We start from the raw sequence: 23,300 nt of genomic DNA, 5'->3' as shown, positions 1-23,300 counted from the left end.
AAGAATATGGCCTAGATTAAAATCAAATGGTCTTATTCAGTTTCACTCGCCAGTTGCTTCTGGGTCATCTAAAAGCTTGGCACAAAATAAATGCAATAAACAAACTAAGCAGACGGAAAAAAATTCAGCTCTTCTTGAGCTTGTTCTCGGCAATAGTAATATCATTCTACCAAATAGATAGCACTTTCTTCTGTCTCCATCAGAAGGTGTCAAGTGATCAGAATCATGATGTAAAACGTGAATACAGGAAATAAGTGTCTAGGATGAGGGTAAAAGTGTGCTTGCCTGTGTGTGCGCACTGGTTTGCTAGTTGTTTTTTAAACTTACAGCTTATATGACCTTGGAACTTTTTCCCGAAGGTAGTAATAGGTAGTAACTTATTTAACTTGAGTTCCAAAGTGCCCTTTCTTTAATTTTCTTAAGATATAATTAATATCCTGCTACCAAAGAAGCAGAAAGAAAGGAAAAGGAAATAGATATCTTCCGTCTGCAAATTCATAGATTTCTGTGCTTTATTTAGTGTTTACTGTAGCTGATATACTGGCGGTACACAGCGTGCCTGCATGTGTGCGCGCACACACGCACACATGCACACACACACACACACACAGACATGGGTAATGAATGACTAGCAGAACTGATCCTGAAGCCAGGCTGATGATGTCATTATTAAGAAAGCAACAATATCTTGATAAAAGGGTTGCAGGTCACTTCTGTGGCTGTGGTGTGGCCTAGTGAGGAAAGATTGTTTTATGTGGCCTTGTCCACATCCCATTGGAAACAGTCGTTATCAGCAGGGCTGACTTGCACTTCCTCAGTATTTAACAGAGTACTAATCCTAGATTAATTCTATTTTTAATTTATCTCAAATCTCGTGCTTTAAAATACTGACTACTTATGTGCATATTAACCTTCAGTCAAATGTTATAAGGATTGCTACATTGCCGAGTTGGTATATTTCTGTGGTAGATAGATGATAATAAGCCAAAATTGATATGTGTTTCATGAAATCGTATGCAATTTAATTTAAATTTAAAGTTAAAAATTAACAAACAAAACATGAAATATAGCAACAAATTTATATTTTCATTATGACTTAGCATTATTGACGTGTGGATGAACTTGAAGCTGCTAGAAGTCAACAGGTCACCAACTAGGATATTAAAAAAATGCCACGTATCTGTATGATGGGAACTTATTACTCATACATACATCTTTCTTTTGGAATGAGGTTCTCTCTCTAATGAGGAAATAGAGGTTTACTCTTTGTAAGGGTCTATCAGTCTCAGTAAGGGTATCTCTCTTTTGATGTGGAGGAGAAGGGAAAGTTCATCTGCATGATTTTTCTAGTTATCTTTCTCTGAATAGCTTTCGCTTTTTCTTAGAAATTACTTAAACTCTCTATTTTTTCCACTATTTTATTAATATGGTACATCAGTTTTTATAGTTTTCTTCTGCTATTATGATTACAACTTTCTGAGGACCCAGCAAAATTCTTAGGACAGTTAGATAAAATGCCTCCCCCCCTTTTCATTATGTAAAAGCCATTTTATTATAGAGAAAGTTAGTGGGGTATGGAGAAATCTTTTTTCTCAGATTCCTTAAATGTTAGTGCTTTTTAATCAAAATTCTTTCACTGATGTTAATGAAAAAGAGGTTCTACTTCCTGGTGATTTACAGGGGGAGATAATAAACAATATTAGTAAATCAAATGCTGTGAAATTTGAAAAGCATTCTTCTTATCATCATCATGATCTCGTGTTGGAGCTTTACTTTGAGTCACGCGTTGTTGGGTGTTTTCTTTATATTACCCTTGACCCTCAGAGCAACCCATAAGATAAGCATTATCTTTCTCTTTTTATGATGAGAAACATGCAGCTCAGAGAAAGGCTAAATGATTTGGTCAAACTCGCATGGCAATGTAGTAGCAGACCCAGGATTCATTCAAAATGTCTGGCACAAAAGGTGATGCTCTTTGTTATGACTAACCAATGATTCCCAAGACAGGCCCAGGCCCTGCGCCCCCCGTGGACATGTGCACAGACCACCCCCATCTTATGTGATGAAAGTCATAAAATTAGAGGAGGAAAAAAATTAAAAGACAGCAGTAATATACCATCCTGACTCCAATTAGAGGTTTTTAGCTTCTCCATTTATTATAAGCCTCTTCAGTCTTTTTTTTTTTTGTCTTCAATAAACATGTGTAGCCCTGGAAGAGAATCATTATTAACCCATCTTATCTAATATCAAAGATTACTATAAAAATCCCAGATACAAATGTTTTTGCCAGAAAGACTTTGTTCTTGGGTCAAAGAAGGAAAAACCCCAAAATATATGTATCCTTTTCTAGAAAATTATTTTTGAGTAAGGTACTTATATAATGTACATTTTAAAGGGCCTGTGAATTACATAAAAAGAAATGTGAACATAATTTTTAAAAAACGGTATGAAGCAAATAAACTTGAATTAAATCATATCAGTGTTAAATTATTTGGAACCTACCTAAGGCCATGTTTTTAAAAAGTAAGTTGGAGACTTCAGCCACTGAAGATTGGTTTGAATTTGCCTGTTTTTTGGGTTTTTTTTTTTAAGGTGAAGTGAGAAGAAGTTAAAGGGAAGAGAACAAAGCACGTTGTGAATGCTCATGAATCAAATTACTCTTATTTAACTGACAAAGTTTGTTGGTTAGGGTACTAACCACATAAAAGCAAAGGTATATTTGACATCAGGGTCTGCTGGATCCAGGGACTCGAGCTGTACCACGTGTCTGACTGTCACTGTCTCTCTAACCCACCCGCCTCCTTTCTGGCCCCTTCCCTGCTCCCCTTCCCTCACTCTTATACCTTCTCCCTCCTGCCCTCTTTACGTTATTTCTCTTTCCCTTCTCTGTTCTTTCTGTCCCCAACCCCCACTGCCCAGTGATTGCAGCCTGTCTCCATTTTCTGTTTTTCTGTTTTCTTAGGCTCTTCATATGTTGAAGAACATGGCCATTGGCAGCTCCAAGGCCACAACCCTATGGCTCTTATTATTTCTCTAATGTAAAAAGAGGGCTCTTTCCTAGTGGAAAGTCTCAAGGAAGAACTCTGAGCTGCCTGAGTCAAATTTCTATACCTGGATCAAGCACTGCTCTGGGGCTGGAGTGTGATGATTGGCCAGGGGTAAGCAGGGCTCTGTGATTGGGAACTCCACCAGAGTCACATAATCATAGTAAAGGAGAAGCAATTTCCCAAAACAAGGAAGAGAGCGCTTACCAGAAGAAGGATGTAACAGGCACTTGGGTAGACAAAAATAACATGTCGACTGTGCTTTTCTGTTTGGATTTGTATTTTTCCCTAGTTTATTCCTAACCTAGTACTAATAGCTAAAAATGGAATATTTCTTATGTAAAACATGCTTTTACAAAAAATTAAATTTTAATTCCTTTGCACTTGAAAAGAGATATGAATGTGGTTCCTCAGAATTTCACCAGAATCTTTATTTCAGAGTACATAAACATGTTTTTATTGATAAAGAATGTTTTTTATATCATTGTGAACTTAACCAAAAAGTAGAGTAGCTGTCTTATTTAGATGTTCACTATATTTTTTCTTTTTTCAAAAGTTTTTTGGTGAGGAAGATTGGCCCTGAGCTAACGTCTGTTGCCAATCTTCCTCTTTTTGCTTGAGGAAGATTGTCACTAAGCTAACATCTGTGCCAGTCCTCCTCTGTTTTGTATGTGGGATGCCACACAGCGTGGCTTGATGAGCAGTGTGTAGATCTGGGCCCAGGATTCCAGCCTATGAACCCCAGGCCGCCAAAGCAGAGCATGCAAAGTTAACCACTACACCACTGGGCTGGCCCCACCATATTTTTTTTATTGAAATATAATTGAAATACAATATTCTATTAGTTTCAAGTGTACATCATAGTGATTCATATTTATGTATATTATGAAATGGTCACTATGATAAATCTAGTTACCATCTGTCACCCTAAAAGTTATTATAATTTATTGACTCTGTCCCTATGCTGTACATTACATCCTCATAGCTTATTTAATTTCTAGAAGTATACACCTCTTAGTCCCCTTCACCTGTCTCAGCCGCCCCTACCTCCTCCCCGCTCTGGTAACTGCCAATTTGTTTCCTGTATCTATGAATCTGTTTCTGTTTGTTTTGTTTTTTCGATTTCACATATAAGTGAAATCATACGATATTTGTCTTTCTGTCTGACCATATATTTTTTAAACAGCTTATTCTTCAAAAGAAGGTCATGCCATGTAGAATTCTATTTGTTGCTTTATAGTCTATAACCGTAGGTGTTAAATTTCGCGTGCCTTATTGAAGAAAATTCTTTATTCCTAGCACCTTCTAGGGAATACCTTTCTAGACAGTATAATCTACTTTCTGTTTATAGAGGAACATTTATAGAGGCAGCATTTGGTGTGGTTAAAACTTCTCTGTCGGCCATGTGCTAGCTGTGATAGATGCAATAATGGCCCCCAGGGGTGTCCAGGTGCTAACCCCCAGAACCTGTGACTGTTACTTTACAGGGTAAAAGGGACTTTGCAGACGTGATGAAGTTAAGGATCTTGAGATGGAGAGGTCATTTTATCAGGGTAGGCTCAATGTAACCACAAGGATCCTTATAGAAAGGATGAAAGAGCGCCAGTCACAGAAAGAGATGTGACATGGAAGCAGAGGTCATAGTGATGCAGGGCCATAAGCCAAGGAATGTGGGCACCCTTTAGAAGCTAGAAGAGAAAGCAAGGGAATGGGTTCTCTCCTAAAGCCTCCAGAAGGAATGCAGCCCTGCTGATCTCTTTTAGACTTCTGACGGCCAGAATTATGAGAATAAATTTGTATTTTCAACTATTGTTTCTAATAATTTGTTACAACAACAAAAGAAACGTATTAGCTATGTGACCTTCTATTGCTCAGTTTCCTTATCCATAAAATAGAGGTAATCATAGAACCAAAGCATTATTTCAGGATTAAGTGAGTTCATTCAAGGAGAGTGCCTGTCAAATGATAAGATTTTATATATAATTTTGTATATGAACTAAACTTAGAGACTAACGGATGGATCTAATGAAGAGAAGTCAGTAATAATGCATGCATGGGTACTTAAACCCAAATTTATTATAGTTAACGTGTATACAGCTGTGACATAAAAGTCTCGCATGTAATCATGGATCTGGAAGGGACCTTAGATTTGGAGGTTAGCTAATCTAATCCATCACCCATAAGGATTCTAGACTATATTCCTATGTGTCGCATTTCTCTACTGTGTCCCTGTGAGCTCTCTGCCATAATTAGTCCATTGTTGAATAACTTAAGTGGTTAGAAATATTTCCCCCATTTATTAAGCCATCTATAGTAAGTTCTTTTTGGAACTACATTGTACATGGCTAACCATTTTCCTTTTTCGAGTATCCTCTGAAATACTGGCAGTAGGAATCAGAACCCTTCCTATAACCACCACCTCTACCACCACAGTCTTTTATACTGAAAGCTAAATAGCCACCTCCTTTAAAAAATTTGTTTTATTCTGCTGATACAACGTAAGTTGCCATTTGCTTTTTTATAAATTTGTCACATTAATTCGTTGAGCTTTCTGCCAAACCAGCTTCAGAGTAGTTTAATCTGGGCTAGTCCTGAGTCAGTTTTTACTCTTTCTTATATATTTGAACAGTTCACTTTTCTTTTTACTCTAATAGCAGGACGTTTTATTTACCCTCATTCTTCATGTTCTTGTAACACTCGCCATCAGTTGCCATCATTCTGTATCCTGAGCTAGATTCCTCAAGACCAGATTTTGTTCTCTCTTGTTATCTAGATAGCCAGCTGTGCCCTTTTTCAAATTCCCATTTCTTTTAAGTTAGTCAGCATGAAGAAATGATGAATTTGCCAAGTCCTTTGGTCCCTTGCCCAGGACTTCAGAGTCACTAGACATGGTCTATATTTCTTTTGGTGAAGTTATTCATCTCTCTAAGATTCAGTAAAAGTGATTAATGATGTGTTTGACACATTATCTAAGCACACTCTCAGTCACTTCTTGGCATGTGCGTTTGAGTGAGGTGGCCTTATAAAAAGCTTGTGCTGCCTCTGTGAGTCATCATTAACCAACGCTGGTCTGTTTCTCTGAATACTCTAGCATGTTGCAAAGATTCTTCAGTCCTTAATACCTGTGAATTCTCACCATTATTGCATGCATCTTTAAAAGCCCTAGATTATCTACTAAGAAAAGCCTTATTTTTGCATTCTTCTGGTCATTAATACTCAGTACTTCTTACGTCTTACTCACCTCTGAGTCTCCGGCCTTCTCAGTCTACCTCACCAGCTTCATTCCCGGATTCTCCCCTCCCTGATTAGATCCCTCCCTCTCCGTTTGCTGCTCTCCTTCTTCTCCCTTCTGCCCAACCCCCCTTCCCTTTTCTTCTCTTTCCTACCCATCACTCCACTTCTACCAAATCAGCATCCAGAAGTCATGCTCTGAATCTCAGAAGTTCCTTGTATGTAGGCGAGCCTTCTCGCCTCGCTCAGAGAGAATGTGCCCCTGCTCCACTGGGAGGGTTCACTAAGTTTTGTAACCTTCCAGCACATGACAGTTTTAGGTGTGTGTTGTCCAGGACAGTAGTCACTAGCCATAGGCAGCTGTTGAATACATGCAATGGGCCTAGTGCCACATTGGAAATGATAATATTTTAGAAATATTGGGTTAAATAAAATGTATTATTAAAATTCATGTCTTCTGTTTCTTTACTTTTTTTTAAACGTCTACTAGAAAATTTAAAATTACATATGTGTCTTGCATTATATTTCTACTGGACAGCATTTTTAGATACTGTAAATTAAAAGGAAATACATAAGGAGATTCATTAACACAAAGCAAAAGAGAAAAATAAATTTTACATTAAAAAATAATAAAATGTCTAGCAGTCTGGAGCCGTTTTGCCTGGATGTACTGTCCCTGCCGATCTCAGCAGGCCCAGAGAGCATCGCTGCAGTGTGGCACAGTCTGGCGGAGGTTCATAATAATTGGCCCTGATTTGTCAAGAAAAGTTAAGTTATGTTTGGAATAACCTATTTTTGAATGTGTAGAAGTGTGTAATATATTTCAGGAAGAAATTCCATCAAAAGCGGAGAAATTAAAATGCTAAGTTAGCAGTTATGTTGGAAACGTGTCTGTCTGGAGTGATTTAGTCCTGGAATGTTCCCGGAGAGTTGATTTTTATGGTGGCAACTTTTAACAAGGCTAAATGATAATTTTTATATGAGGGTAGCTTATAAATCTGTGGGAGGAAAATAAGTCCATCAAAGAGTAGAAATGTCAAAATATTCAAAAACATTGTTTTTGCCTTCAGAAATGGTCCTTAATATTTGATGTGAAGTATTGTATTTATATTAAAGTCATTATTTCAAAAAGAATTCATTGTTTTTTTAAAAACCAGTATAAAAATTTGATCTCTTCATTCAAGAAACTTTTTTTTTCGTGACGAAGATTGGCCCTGAGCTAATATGTGTTGCCAATCTTCCTCTTTTTGCTTGAGGAAGATTATCTCTGAGCTAACGTCTGTGCCAGTCTTCCTCTATTTTGTATGTGGGACACGGCCACAGCGTGGGCTGATGAGCTGTGTGTAGGTCCATGCCCGGGATCTGAACCTGCGAACCCTGGGCTAATGAAGTGGAGTGCATGAACTTAACCGAACTATGCCTCTGGGCCAGTCCCCATTCAGGAAACTTTTGTATGTAGTACCTGCAAGCTCTGTCTTTGGTCATCTATGTTTAGAAATTGTGGTAAACATTTCTTACAGACAAATTCTACAATAAAGTTATAGATAATGCAAAAACTAAAACCTTACCCTAAAAGCAGATGAATATTGCCATCAGTGTCTGGACATCATGGCAAGGTTGTATGCATGAAGTGATGTGCATCACAGGTTAATCTAAGCAGCTTTTTGAAAAAATAAGAGAAACAAAGAAGTTCTGAATCATCATTTACCAAAAGGATAATATCCAGTGCTGAAAATTACGTAAATCTAATTTATGCCCTCTAAGAAATAATAACTAGGAGGACAAATTTATATCAGCACATGCAAAAGACAAGCAGTGGTGACTCAAATTTTATTAATATTAATATAAGATTGTCTTACACATGTTTCTGATAGAAATGTTGCTGCCCTGTGTTGCTAGGTATTTAAAATAAAAAGGAACTAGACAATAAAACTGATACCAAGGGGTGGGGTTCAGTATATTCCAGATAAGAAGATTAAAATGTACAGTTGAGATGTGGCTTCAAGCCCTCTCTACGTAGGAGAATGTATACCAATAAGATAATTTTAAGACTATGTGAAATTTGACATCTCCTATTTCTATTTCTGCTGTTTGCTACTTCAGATAAAAATGTTTTCTTGACTTACATTTAGGCAGACTTGAAACAATTTCCCAAAGCAAAATACTAGAAAATAATTTTTCCAAAAATTGGGAACATGTTCTCTTCATTTCCTCAACTTTAAAATCTTTCTTCCATATTTTTCTGAAATAATAAACATCCTCATATATCTCCTTCTCAACTGAACAAAATAAGGAAAGTAGATAAAAGTATAGGAAGAAAGTTAAAACCAAAAGCAATCATGATAACACAATAGCCTATTGTATTAACTATATAATAAAAAAAGATTGAGTAAATTAGTTAAGTGAATGCTCAACTGTATTGATTTTTTTTTTTTTTTTTGAGGAAGATTAGCCCTCAGCTAACTACTGCCAATCCTCTTCTTTTTGCTGAGGAAGACTGGCCCTGAGCTAACATCCATGCCCATCTTCCTCTACTTTATATGTGGAATTCCTACCACAGCATGGCTTTTTGCCAAGCAGTGCCATGTCCGCACCTGGGATCCAAACTGGTGAACCGTGGGCTGCTGAGAAGCGGAATGTGCGAACTTAACTGCTGCACCACTGGGTCAGCCCCTGGACTTTTTTTTTGAAGCTAATATTATGCCCAGGAAAGAAACAAACTGGCTTTTCAGACATTATATCTCAATAACTCTCTTTACAGTCTTTTACATACAAGATTTTCCAAAACTGCTTCTCTTGGAGAACATTTTCTTTATTATGTCTGAGATGCCCCTGGCTAAACTGTGAACCCTGTCTTGAAATTGGCTGTACAAGAATCAGACTGTTCAGTTTTAACAAGTAAATTCATAATTAAGTAAACTAGCCATGTTATTTGAATAGATTATTCTAACTTACTGGGCATTTTTCAGTATATGAAGTTTGAATCTGTGGTAATAATTCCGTTAAGTACAAGCTGAATCAACAAATTGTTGCTACTATGGTTATGTTCATTCAGAAAGATTATTGGACAAAGTATTAATCTAAGATCAAGATGTAGATATTTTAAATTTCTCCATTAATTTATAGCTATGTTACATGATATTCCTAGTCACACATAAAGCTAACGCATCAAATCACAAGCTCCGTTACATTGTGATCCATCCAGTGCCTTCTCTCCCCTTCACATTCCTTCCATGCTTATTGCCACCATTTATGTACTTTTTTCTCTCACCATTGTCCTACAGCAGCCCTGTAACTAATCCCCACTGTCTCCAGGTCTTAATTTATTGAGTTACCAGGTTAAGTTCAGCTTTAATTACCTTATTCTACTGCTCATAAAAAAGAAAAGAATGATTGCTTCTTCCTATGCCTTACAAAATAATATTCAACTCTACAATGTAACATTCAAGAACCTTTAAAATATAGATCAACTTTATTTTTTTTAATTATTATTGTGTCCCCCATTTCACTTCACCTTCCCAACGTATGCTGTAAATTTGACATCAATCACTCTCCCCCAATTACAGCTTGCATTTTCCTGAACTTCTTTGCTCATGTTGATAACAATCCAACCTCCAATCCATCTCCACATGTTAAAATCCTGTCCAAAAAATGTATGGCCAAGCTTATATGTGACTGACTTCATGAAATCACTTCGTATCATTCCGATTAAAAATACTATCGAAGAGCATAGATTCCAGCCTAGTTTTGCCACTACATGGCTTTAAAATTTTAGACAAGCTATTTACCTATTCTGGGTCTTAACTAAATCGTGTATGAAGTAAGGATAGCAAACTAGTTTATTTTGAAAGCCAGTTCTAAGATTATATTTAGAATCAATAGTGTAAGCCAGAAGCTTTTTGTTTGTTTTCTGTTTGAACAGAGGTTTTTAACTTGTGATAAGTTCATAGAACCCAGCAAGTGTGTAAAAACTCTAAAGCTGTAGGCAAAAATTTGAGTTTATGTTCTCACGTGCACAGCATTTCCTCCCTAGGGAGAGAGTCTAAAGCTGCGTTCATTAGCTCCTTAAAGCTGGTCCATGATCCAAAAAAGCTTAGGAACTGTGGTTTCTCTGATATGAATCTTTTGTTTACACAGACACGCACAGTGTCTCTTTCTCTCTCGCAGTCCCAATGGTAGACAACTGAAAGCTTTAAGAACATGGTGCTTAGCTTTGTCATCTCCTGAAAGTGACCTTCAACCACTTGTCCTCAACACACCTGACAAAGAGTGGTCACCTGGGTGATATGCTGCCATCAGCAACAGTACACTGCAGCCTGCTAAATGAAGAAGATGTTCTGTGGATTTGGTGCCATTCCTGCTGTGCTTGCTCTGATTCCATCACTTTTCTCCTATGATTCAAGATTGAGTACATGGTACAGTAGCAGTAGCTGTATTACACTCAGCATATTGTAGATAGTGGATATATATTTGTTAAATGAATAAATAAATGATGTTATTCAAAGGAGAACTAATAAATGGCTTTTTTTTAGATGGAATACATCTTTTTAAAAATTAATTAATTATTTTAATTGCAGTAACATTGGTTTATAACATATAGCTTTCAGATTACATCATAATATATTTCGAATTCTGTGTAGATTTGCAAACCATGTATCAGCTAAGAGGTTAATATCCAAAATATGCAAAGAGCTCATACAGCTCAACAACAACAAAGACCAACAATCCAATTAAAAAATGGGCAAAGGATCTGCACAGAGATTTCTCCAAAGAAGATATACGGATGTCCAACAGACATATGAAAAGATGCTCAACATCATTAGCTATCAGGGAAATGCAAATCAAAACTACAATGAGGTATCACCTCACTCCAGTCAGAATGGCTATAATTAACAAGCCAGGAAACAGCAAATGTTGGAGAGGATGTGGAGAGAAGGGAACCCTTGTTCACTGCTGGTGGCAGTGCAAACTGGTGCAGCCACTATGGAAAACAGTATGGAGTATCCTCAGAAAATTAAGACTAGATCTACCGTATGATCCAGCTCTCCCACTGCTGGATATTTATCCTGAGTGGTATTTTTTTAAAAGAGAATGAGGGTTTGAATGAGAAAGATTATGCCTAGGATAACACCATTAATCAGACTTCACTAAAGTTAATTAACTCTAACCCTGAGTAAGAGATTTAGTGATACTTTTGGGAAAATATAAGAAAAAATAAGTTAAGCATTTGCAGCTGAAGAAGTAAATCACAATTGGTGCTTCTTGAGAAGACCAAAATTGCTAAGTCACTGCCTGTTTCAGAGACTTTGTAAACCAAGGACAATCATAGACAATAATCACAGTGAAGACAAAGAGTTCTTACATCACTCAAAGAGTAGTCACTTGTACTTCTACGTTAGCCCTCATTTCCTTAGTTCCTTGTGCGTGTCATAAGAAGCAGAGGGCTGACAGTCCCCAAATAGGGGTCACACAGAACTCCAGGCCCTCAGTAGGCTGATGCATTGAGGGGCCACGCCACGCTGACAAAAGCAAGGACTGCAGGAAAGTAATTTTCTTTTCACAGATAACAGCATGGTTCCTATAAATCAAAATATGGTTTGTTCATATAGTCTCATAGCCCTGAGATTGCAGGTACTACATACAAAACAGTTCCTTTGAATGAAGAGATCAAATTTGTGTATTTGCCTTGTTTAAAAAAAATACAAAAGACAGAACAAATGAAAATGAAGAATTAAAGGTCTGCAAATTAGTTCAGTTTAGGGGAACTGCCCCACAAGAGGCGCGGCTGGGATTTCCAGCTATGCGGTTGTGCAGTACTGTCATATTTCTCATTAGTCAGTGTTTTCTTTTTTGTTCTTATTACTTTCTATAGGTGACATTTCATATTCCAGAATTAAGAATTTTTCAGATTTTAAAAAAGACTTGATTTAGCGTTTTCTTAGGGAGTTAAACATACATTTACTATACAACCCAGCACGCCCACTCCTAGGTATTTGCCCAAGGGAAATGAAGACATATGTCTATATAAAATCCCGCCTGAAGTTTTCTAGTAGCTTTATTCATAATCACCAAGAGCTGGAAACAACCCAAATGTCTATCAGCTAGTGAATGGATAAGCAAATTCAGATGCATTCATGTAATGGAATACTACTTAACGATCAAAAGAACAAATGCTGATCTGTCCAACGACATAAATGAGTCTCAGAGGCGTTTATACCAAGTAAAAGAAGCCGTACTCAAAAGTTTCTGTATTCTGTGACTCCACTTATATGACATGCTATAAAAAATAAATCAATAAGGGGACAGAAATCTGATCTGTGGTTGCCATGGAGTGGAGTTGGGAATAGGAGGTTGATTATGGAGGGGCCTGAGGAAACTTTGAGTGATGGAAAGGTTCTATATCTTGAGATAGTGACCACAACTGTATAAGTGTCAGAATTCAGAGACCCGTACATCTAAAAGGGTGAATTTTATTGTATGTAAATTATACTTCAGTAAGTAAATAAATAAAATAAGAAAAAACACAGTACATCTACTGTATCTTATAAAACATTCCAGTCAAGTCTTGGGCTGTACCTTATAATCAAACATTAATATTTTTGCAGTGAATATATGACAGCTATGTATACTAAGTGGGTCAAATTTTGCCTCCAGAAGAGTTTTTAGAGCTTTTTGGATTTGCAAATAAGGAATTGTGGGTTGACGACTATAGAAAAAGGACCACTAGTGTAGAACATAAAACTCTTGGCCAAATTGTTTTGGGTCAAATATGGATTTTACTTTTCCAGATCACTTTTTTGGGAACAAACATTGTGAAAGTAAAAAATTGATGTCCCACTTTTCCTAGTGATGGCAGAGCTAGAACTCACTTCAGATCTTTTATCATATAGTCCAGTGTTTTCCCCTGTATTTCATGCTGATCAAGAAGTTGTTTGTTATTCAGTAGGGGGAAAAAAAGAGTTTTGGCAGTGACAATTTTAAGAGTAAGAGTAATATGGAAAGTAGTTTTAGAGTAAAAGATGAGCTTTTAAATAGACATCATAGACACTCTGGAGTAGTATAGTCCAATAAAGGTTTCAGACTGTTCCATCTAGTATTCTCTCTGCACCGTCCAGTGCGTGCCATGTCCAGTATCTGCACTAGCCACGTGTGCCTATTGAATACTTGAAATATGGTTAGAGCAACTGAGAAACAGAAGTTTTTTTTTTTATAAACTTAATTCATTTAAAATTAATTAGTCAAGTGGGAGTGGTGAATACTGTATTGGACAACACAACTTAGAGATTATAATGGTATTATAGCACAGGTGCTGTTTGAAGTTAGCTGGTGTTGGCTAATTAAAAAGATCAAAGTTGTAGGAGGCAATAGAGGGGAAGTTCATTTTCCACCAGGAAAATACTGTCTTCAAGCCTAGAATTTGAAAGCCCCACATTATTCCGTGTTTGGAATGGATAGAGAGTTAAACACTGTGACCATGACTTAACTAATGGTATGGACTTTGAAGCTGGTATCAGAGTGAGTGGGAAGATTAATAGAATTCAGAAGTAGGAAGAAGGCATTGAGAACTCTGATAACTTTGTAAGTTTTCTCCAGTTGTCCTGAAAATATTCATGAAAGATTTCAAACGGAAAAAATAATTCAAGAATTTCTCAGGTCATTGTTTATATATAGTAGAATATCAGTCTGTCTGAGAATTGCTTTTGATGGAAGACCTAGCTTTAACCTCTTGAGATTAGATTATATCCCGGTGCTTTGGTGAAATTCTTTCCATAACTGCATAGCTGGTTCTGAATTTTCAAATCTGTTTTCCATAGAGGCTGTCGGTTTAGCTACAAGAATCAGTTCTTCTCTTATATTTCCTAGTACCGTGATGAGAAAATATCTTGATAAGAATTATCAGTTCCTAGTACTACTTAACACTCAGCAACAGGGATCCCTTGGGATCCCTTTGCTGATAACTACTGAAAAACGGTCCCTAAACCTGACAGCTGAGCTTCTTGATTGCAGTCTTTACATAGCTCTTCCCTTGAGAGCCTAACACACGAGGAATTAAAGCACTCTGTGGGAAATGCAGCATGCGTTCATCATTTGAATAGACCAGGAATGCATCTTCTTCATTCCTTTTCCCTTCGTCCAAAATGGGGAAACAAACCAAAAGGTAAACCCTGTATACTTATACTTTCCTTTTTTTTTGCCCTTGTTTACAAGCTCATGTGGAAGTTCAAATGCTTTGAAATAGGTTTGTTGGAAATATTTGGCTTGTGTTTTATAAATATGTTTAACCTATTTAAAGCTAGTTATTGTTTTTGAAATTGTTTGGTTGCTATTATTGTATTGTTACTTTTCTTTTATTTACGTCACTTCCTCCAAAGCTCAGATTTGGTTTAGCTTGTTCAGGGCCTGACAGGTAGTGAATAATACACGGTGAAACCTGAGACAGTTCATTTAACTGCTTTGGCGTCAGTTTCATTAATTGTAAATGAATATGTTGTGGATGATCCCTTAGAAGAACTTTTCTGAAATTGGGGTGAGGTGACAGGAGAAAGGTGACTTTCAAATTACCTGCCCCCTCATTGCATAGAATGAGAAATGTTACTGATAGGCATATATTATTCATACTTTCAAAGTAGAGGAAAGAAAGGTTATGATTCTTTTTTAGTTTCTTGTTGCTTTAAGAATTTGTGATTCTGTGTTCATAATCTTGTCACGCTTAACAAAACCAAATGACTCAATTCTACAAAACTGTCTATTTTGATCCTGTCAGTTGCTGAAGAAAGGGGCAAAACTCCTCAAAATGTTAAAATGTAGATGTCAATAATCATGACTTCTATTTAGTGATTTAGTTTCCTCATTTTTCTTTTTCTCCCCAAAGTCCCCCAGTATACAGCTGTATATTCTAGTTGTAGGTCCTTCTGGTTGCACTATGTGAGACACCGCCTCAGCATGGCCTGATGAGCAGTGCCATGACGGCACCCAGGATCTGAACCGGTGAAAGCCTGGGCTGCCGAAGCGGAGCGCGTGAACTTGACCACTCGGCCTTGGGGCCAACCCCAGTTTCTTCGTTTTTATTCGAAAAGCAGTTTTGCCTTTACACTAAGTGAAAGAGAAGTTTCTAACTCCCTCAGGGAAATACAAACGGGAATTTTATTTTTATCCTTCTTTCTGATAGCATGCCTATTTAACACATTAACTCATACCCCCCGTCCCCATGTATGTACAGTGTGTGTGTATTTATATTTACATGTATGCCATCATTAGTTAGTTTACTAATAAAAACAATTTAGACTTTGGAAAGTAAACTTTGTGGCTTGCTTTTTTTTTATCCCACTTATTTTATTCTAATCAAAGAAAAATATTTTAAGCCATCTATTTTCTCCATTCCTGGCTACTATTATCTTGACTATAATTGCCTAGTTTCTTTTCTGGCTGATCTATTGCTAGCCTTTATCTGGATGTTATTAAAGAATATAAATGCTCCATAGAGCACCATAGTCTCAGCCAGGGTATTTTCAGATTCTCAGCTAAAATGAGACAGAGCTGGTGGTTTGGCTGTTAAGTAGGTAGCTCAGATTTGTTGTCAGTGTGTGTGAGGTACTCTAAATTTATTATGTTAGTTGTTCCCGCGATGTAGCATTGAAAAATAGCTTCGCCTGTTTATGGATCGTAGTCCTTGGGCACCAGATAGTGGATGTAGGGATGTATTGCAGAAAAGCTGATTAAAGTACTGTGGTCTCTAACAGTCAGAGTGGAAAGTCATTTGTAATACCTGTGTCTGACCCTGTTGGGTGTGCTTGTGTTTCCTTTTGAAAGCTTTGGTTTATTATCAGCTTATTCATGAGGGAATAATATTTTTGTACAAATGTGCCTTTTGGAGGCACAATAAGCAGGCTCTACTTGACGAGATGTTTGTGTAGGGAGACTGATCGCAACTTGGAAGACCCCAGATCCTTTGCGGTTTCACTCCCTAGCTTATTGGAGTCGTGTTTCACTGTCACTTAGACTTCGGTAGTAGCTACTTCCAGTTACCACCTGTAATGTGTTTTTACTGTATATCAGGGAATTTGTAGTTATTCCAAGATATAAACTATGTCAGAATTCTTTGTCCCATCTTCCCCCTGCCTTGGGCCACTTTTCTCCCCAACCAAAGTTCACTGGAGTGGAGTATGGAAATATTTTATATAATCACAAAACTTACAGATCTCTAAATATGCGTGGCACTCCCCTTGTTAAATATTTCAATATTTCCTCAATTGCTTTCAAAATAAAGTTCAAACTTCTTAGAGAGCCATTCATGATCTTTCTGTTTCTTCTCGGCCTCCTCCTTACCCATTCTCCTGCAGATGTTCTTTGCTTCAGATTTGCAGAGCCACCATTGCCTTTCTCAGTTCTCTTACTTTGGTGGTTTCCTTCTCCCCACCCTTCTTCACCTGAGGATCACCTGTCCTTCTTCAAAATTCTGGACAAGTTTCCCCTCCTTCAGGAAACCTTCCTTGAACCACAATTACCCTGCCTCTTATTAATTCCACTTAGACTAGTCTTTAAGGTCTTTATAGCATTTCATAAGATTATTTTCATAGTCTACTATAAGCATTTGTTTACTTGTCTGTCTTGTTTAATAGACTAATATTCCTTGATTTCAGATACAGTGTCTTTTTTTGGTATAGAATCTGGCATATAGGTCTTTCCAATAAGTGTTTGTTGACTGACTGACTGACTTTTATAGAAAATTCCATGCTTTGGTTTACTTTCCTCTTGATTCTTAAGGCATTTGAGAATATGGGTTATACCATTTTTCTCACAAGGAGCTTTTTAAATTGAGTCACTAACTTCCATATTGCCAGCTAAAATTTTTAATAAAGGTAAATCTTTGGCTTTGGGAAGGCAAGAAACCTTATTGGCCAGAGGATATAATAACATGAATCTTAAACTGTCAATCAATTAAAGAATCTGGAATACAATGTATGGGAAATTGGAGAGACCAACTCTTATGATCATGAATCATGCATTGTAGTTTATCTGTGTATATTATTGAACCTGTGACTTTTTGTGTATATAAAATTCCATTAGAAGAGAATAGATATTTAACAACTTTTTTCTTATTTGGTAATAACAGTTTACAGTTTCTAGATTTTAATGTAATCTTAATCCAAGAAGCAAGACAAAGTTTAAGCTAAAAGAATATTTGCTAATGATGGGTTATAGAATTTTTAATGTGTGCTTGGTGGTGCCGAGGTGTCTTCATAGTATTTGCATCAATATTCTGCATTCTGTAGCAGAACAGAAACAAACTGCCAAGAAATCCATATTTACAAATGATAGCATTTTTAAAAATAATTTAATCTTATTTCTTAGAATTATAACACTTCTACTTAATCTAAACTTGTATTTCTTCTTATATGTATACTTAATATTTTCTTTTACATAATTATTTGCTTAGGCATTTTGTATAATTATTTCTTTAGTGATGTAGCAAACTGAGTCATCATATTATAGCTGAATCATAGTCCTGGCTGTTCTTTTCATTTGTTGAATGAATGAACAAATGCTATATTATTAAAATTCCTTGTCCTTCAGTTAAGCTTGCAAAGGAAATTTGTTAGTTAGATCTTGAGTACCCTAAGAAATTTGTATTGAAGGTTTTAAATTATATGCCTATTTTCAGTCTGATATATTAAAAAACAGAATGGAGAAAAATTATCCACATCTCCATAGTTGGCTATCTGCTCATTCTCAGAGACCCCAGCCTCCTTTTTAAAATATTTTTAAGATTTATTATTAGTTAAAATTTGGTATTGAATTTGTATAGAGTGTGAGGATTGCAGCACATTGGAATATTATTGTCATTTAAGAATGTGTTCACTGTTTGGGTTTTTGGAGCGCTGCCTTCAAGAGGGTTCATCGCATTTGGTACGTAGTTCACGTATTTCTAGTCTACAGACCTACCCTATCAAGGCAAAGGCTTCATGATCCTGGTATTTTTTTTCTACTGCTATAACTCAGCAATGGTAATTAATTTTTTTTTAAAAAAAACTTTCCATGTCATTTCAAATAAAACTGAGTTTTTTTCAAGACTAGTAATTTGTACCTTTAAAGAGCCGCATTATTTTGCTTTTGTCTCAGAATGTATTATGCTTCACAAGTATACTGTGACAGCCTGAATAGGAAAGGGGGGAGGGGGCATTGTCTTCAGCTGGCATGCTGTTATCAGAGGGAATGTGTTTCTGGACACGAGATTTAGCATTCATTGGTTGTCTGAAGAAAGCTATTTCATCTGAGGATTGGACAAGAAGCTGCGTCAATTTGCTGCCCGTCTCCAAGGCACTGGTGATGCTGCCTTCACAAGCTGGCTAACGTCACGGCTCCATCACCCAGCGGGGTGTGGACTCTCTTTTTCTGTTCTTCTCTGTTTAATTCTCTGTTTGCTGCCTACTGCATTTCTTAATCTGTCTTCTGCCAAATGCTAACAGCATGATATTTTGCAATCATCTAGGTGAATACAAGAAAGACGAACTCCTAGAAGCTGCTAGGTAAGTGATTCCATTCATTTTAAGTGAATATAATGCATTTAAGGGAGAGAAGGGGGAGGGCAGGTGGAGGACTGTAAAAATTATAACATGTTATTGTCTTGCTTGGATTTTATGCAATAATTTGGCTAAGACTTTACACTAAATCTTTGTATATTTTATTTTGCATGATTAGTGTATTAAATGAGACTCTTGCAATACGGTGATGATTATAAGGTTAATTTTATTTGGAACATTTCTTAAGATAACTGCAAACCTTAGTTGCCCAGCTTTTCGAATGGTATTCTTGGAGTATTTAAATACCTCTATCTTCATTTTTCTCTGAAAATTTTTCTAGCAAAGCTTGAATGAGGGGCATAAAGTAAATGTTAAAATTCTCATCCATTTTCTTTTGTTCTTGGTCATTTATAATTTAATTGATTAGCTTTTTACAGCATTTTCTATGTATTTTTAACTCCAGTGTTTATCACTTAAGAGAATAAAGTTTGTTTGTAATTAAGAAGGTGACTTTATGCAGATAAATAAAAACAAATAAAAATGTAGAAAGCTACATTATCTTAAGATGTACCACTATATGATGATTACAGGAATTAATTAGGAATATATTAATTGAATTGAATTTAGCAAAAATGATTCAGAACCATATAAAAGAAATCAAAGCAAACTCACATTATTTTCCACTCTCGTGAAAAATATCCATAAATATTCATAGGAAGCTGTATAATTTTATAGGAATTGACTTACTCTCTTTTTATAGGAGTGGTAATGAAGAAAAACTAATGGCTTTACTGACTCCTCTAAATGTGAATTGCCATGCAAGTGATGGGCGAAAGGTAAGTTATTTAAAATGTAATATCCCCCTTCTGTAATTTCTTTTTGCTTTATGTTTAAAATTTTTGAAGTTGGCATATATATGTATATACATACACACACATATATATGGCTGTATTTTTACTGGCATCTTTTCACAGTAAAATGAAATGCTGCTGTATCTGTTATTGGCAGTTGTGATATATTCATAGAGCTGGTGAAGCATGAATCTTCAGTCTTTTCTTTTAAATGTCAGACGCTGAAAGTTGTTTGTTAAAAGGAACTGCAGCTTTGTCAGTGATTAAAATTATAACAACATATATTATTTTCTGTGAATGCGAATGGAAATTGGAAATATTTGTTTACGTCCTATTTACTCACCTTGTTGGGATATTTGCAGTTTGGATTTCTTATTTGGTAGAGGAAGATTTGTTTGCTACATACCGTCACTTTTTCCATTTAATGCTGAGAAAATGTTGCTAACGGTTTTTTTAGATCTATATAACAGCCTGCTTTTTGTTTATTATTTTTTTATTGGCTAAGTTTTTATCATGGTATGTTGAAAGAAAATAGATTAAAGCAGAGAGAAATATTCCGCATTAATATACAGTTGTCATAAATGTAAGGTAAAATATAAAATATACAGCTGGCATCTTCATTATCTCCTTTGTATTCTTGCTGAATGTAGTCTGAAGTGTAACCCTTTACAGCCTTTGGTAACTGACTGCAAAGTTTTGCAGTGATTACCTAATAGATATTGAAAAACAAAGCACTCTCTTCTGTAGTCTTTTTAAAAACAAGTTAATTTTTTGATGTTCAAGAATGGCTTTTATATTTGGTTTCAAAATGCATTTAAAGTTAACACTACAAATATTGAAGAAAATCATCTTGTGCCTAATATTTAAAGAATGAATTCCTTTGAAATTATTTATAGTGAAAATATGCTATGGAAAATACCAGGACGGCTGGTATGTTCCCCTTAGAAATAATGAACTATTTTGCTTTTAAAAATTATTTTTCTGTGAGAGTGATAATTTTATAGATCCAAATTATTCCATTTTCCTTAGCTGCCTTCACACTTTTTTTGCATTTTAATGAAACTCATATATTAGTGGCAAAGAATTGAATCCCTCAGACTATATGTTGTTATTGTAGATGGCTCGTATGTCATTTCACATGGCCTAATGAGTGTTCAGTTTCTCTGGATAAATTTAGGGAGAGACTTCTACTTTTCTGGAAGGTTAAATTATGTGTATATCAAGCTATAAATTAACAAGGATTTACTCAGTACTATTAATGACTTTTGGGAGATATTTTTAAATGATAACTGCTTGTTTTTCCTTCAATTTTGAAGTTCTTTTGGGGATTTTAACATTTCTGAGTTACTTTGAGCTCCGAATTTTGTTTGGATCCTCTCAGTAGATAAAGTGACTTTTATCACCGGGCAGAAAAGGGCCTTCTTATCCATGGTAAGTGCAGCTATATCTTTGGACAGAGCTCTTTTAGGGCCCAGCCTACTTCAGTTTCCCATGACCATTTTAATATTACAGAACTTATGTGAGATTACTCTAGCAGGAGTCAATTTCCATCCCAGCCTTTCTCCCATCCTTACCCTTATACTTTGACAGCCCTGTTTCTAGTTCAGTAAATCATAATAATTAAGGAGCGTGAGCACTGATAATTAACAAATTACCTCTTGTCCCTGCCTCACCCTCTACATAAATATATAGAACTCCTTTATTTTTCTTTTTGCCCAAAGTAGGATGCACTTGCCTCATTCCTTTAGCTGGAACCAGTGTATTTCTCATCTAGATTCCTATGTTCCTTCTCTGTATTACTCTATGGCATTTACCACAAAGTTTTTGAATTGTAGTTATTCATACATGTCTTTTTCTCCTACTCATCTGTTGGCTCTCTTTTGTGTTTTGCACATGAGCCACCCTGGGACTCTGCATGTAGTAGAAGCTTAGCATATGAATATACTCCCTGAGAAACATCATTTTATTCTGAGTGGAAAAATCATCCATAGTCTTTGCCATTTAGAAAATTAACTCAGAAGTATCTGAATGGGATTTTATACTTTGTTATTATATCTTATTATTAGAATTATTTTATTAATTTATTTTTGAGTAGTTATACCATGAGGGAGAATTATATATGTAAAGGTGTAGAATATTTTTAAGAACACGTCTCAAATATTATACTGAAAGATTCATAACATAATTTAAATAATGCAAAATTATAGAAAACGTGCTCCTATACTTTTTTAGATTATTACTTTTCTCAGATAGAAAAAGAGAATTAGACTTAAGCATTTATTAGGTTTTGGTATTATGCATAAACATAAAAATCATTCAAAATTGTCCATCAGTATGCAAAATGCAAGTAAAATGTCATAATTAAAATTGAATAATGTTCATATTTAGATATTACCCTTGTTTATGGCACAGAGTAATTCTTATTAAATGTACCAGTTGCAGTAAAGCCACAAAGCAGTACATATTCTGGGTGCTAATGGAGGTGGGGATAAAATTCCTTAGTTATGACAGTATCTTTTCTTTTCTTGCTGTTGATGTCAAGAAAATGCGTAAGCAAATCTAGCTGCTAAATTACAGATCTGTCTTGTATATTTAGTAATTTTTCATGCTATTTGCATGTGTTTATTTTGAATTAGGAAGTCAAATTGTATATTAACAAGAGGATAAAGGTACTTTACCTATATATAGTAAGTTAGTCAGGTATATAAAGTTTTATTTCTTGGATTTGCATTTTAGAAAACAGTGCTGAATCAAATTCATTTTTAGAGGGTTTCCAAAGACTATATTAATGCTTGACTGAGTCCTTGCCTATCTCTGTTTTTACTATGATTCCTGGTTTGTAAATTTACAAAGCCGATGGAAATGTCAATTTTGTAATGTTTTTAGAAAAGAAATGTTCCTTATACATTAACTAGTAGGTGGAGAATGTGCCTAGATATATGTGGGGGTTTTAGACTTCAGCATTCCTTTTTATTGTAATACGTGGGATTATAAAATGACAGTGTAAATTTTAAATAGTCTCTTAATTCTGTTCCGTGACCTGATGATTATCTAATTAGTTAATATGTGAGTGGTTAATATTTTTATTTCCCACAGACAATTTTTTTTTAACCTGTAGAATTCTTTAGAATAGTAAAGTATCAGTAAGGTTTTAAGTAGTGTCTCTTGTAATATTATGCTTTTATTTTACATGTAAATCAAAGTGGATCTTGGCTACTCTAGAAATTTCTAGTTGTTGTTTTCCCTAAACAGCAAAGGCAGAAAATTTTTTTGTGGTGTTTTGTTCTAAAATGCTACTTTCATACAATTATATACACATTCTATTGATGGCCACTAGAAACATAGGGGCATCAATGTAATTTATTTTTCTCCTATCTCCTGCCCGTTATTATTAGGCATAACATTCCACAGTTCCTTATTTTGAATTGTTGTGAAGTGCAACCAGATCCTTAAAACAGGTTTTTCCCTTTCTAGAATTCTTTATTCCTATACTTTCAAACTTAGATTTATTGTCCTTTATTCTCCCTTTACAGTATTTTCTATCAAGACCAGACATTTTATTAGCAATTGTCCAAATATCCTTACCTTCTTTGATATGTAAATTTAAGGTGGTGGTAGTCTCATGTTTTTCAGTATTAATTTTCAGAAAGATA

The 23,300-nt window shown here is 35.6% G+C and overlaps 1 protein-coding gene across 1 annotated transcript in view; it reads left to right on the top strand.

Moving 5' to 3' along the window:
* TNKS (tankyrase) overlaps window positions 1–23,300 on the top strand; it is a 202,131-nt gene that overhangs the window by 93,587 nt on the left and 85,244 nt on the right. The window contains exons 4-5 of the mRNA XM_070598134.1: window positions 18,766–18,802; window positions 19,557–19,632. Coding sequence (XP_070454235.1) covers window positions 18,766–18,802; window positions 19,557–19,632 — 113 coding nt within the window. The remainder of the gene's footprint in view (window positions 1–18,765; window positions 18,803–19,556; window positions 19,633–23,300) is intronic.

The sequence above is a fragment of the Equus przewalskii genome, chromosome 28 (genome assembly GCF_037783145.1).
Source record: "Equus przewalskii isolate Varuska chromosome 28, EquPr2, whole genome shotgun sequence".
Classification (NCBI taxonomy): domain Eukaryota; kingdom Metazoa; phylum Chordata; class Mammalia; order Perissodactyla; family Equidae; genus Equus; species Equus przewalskii.
Note: the sequence above shows the minus strand (reverse complement) of the source record. Positions and strands in the feature narration are given on the sequence as shown.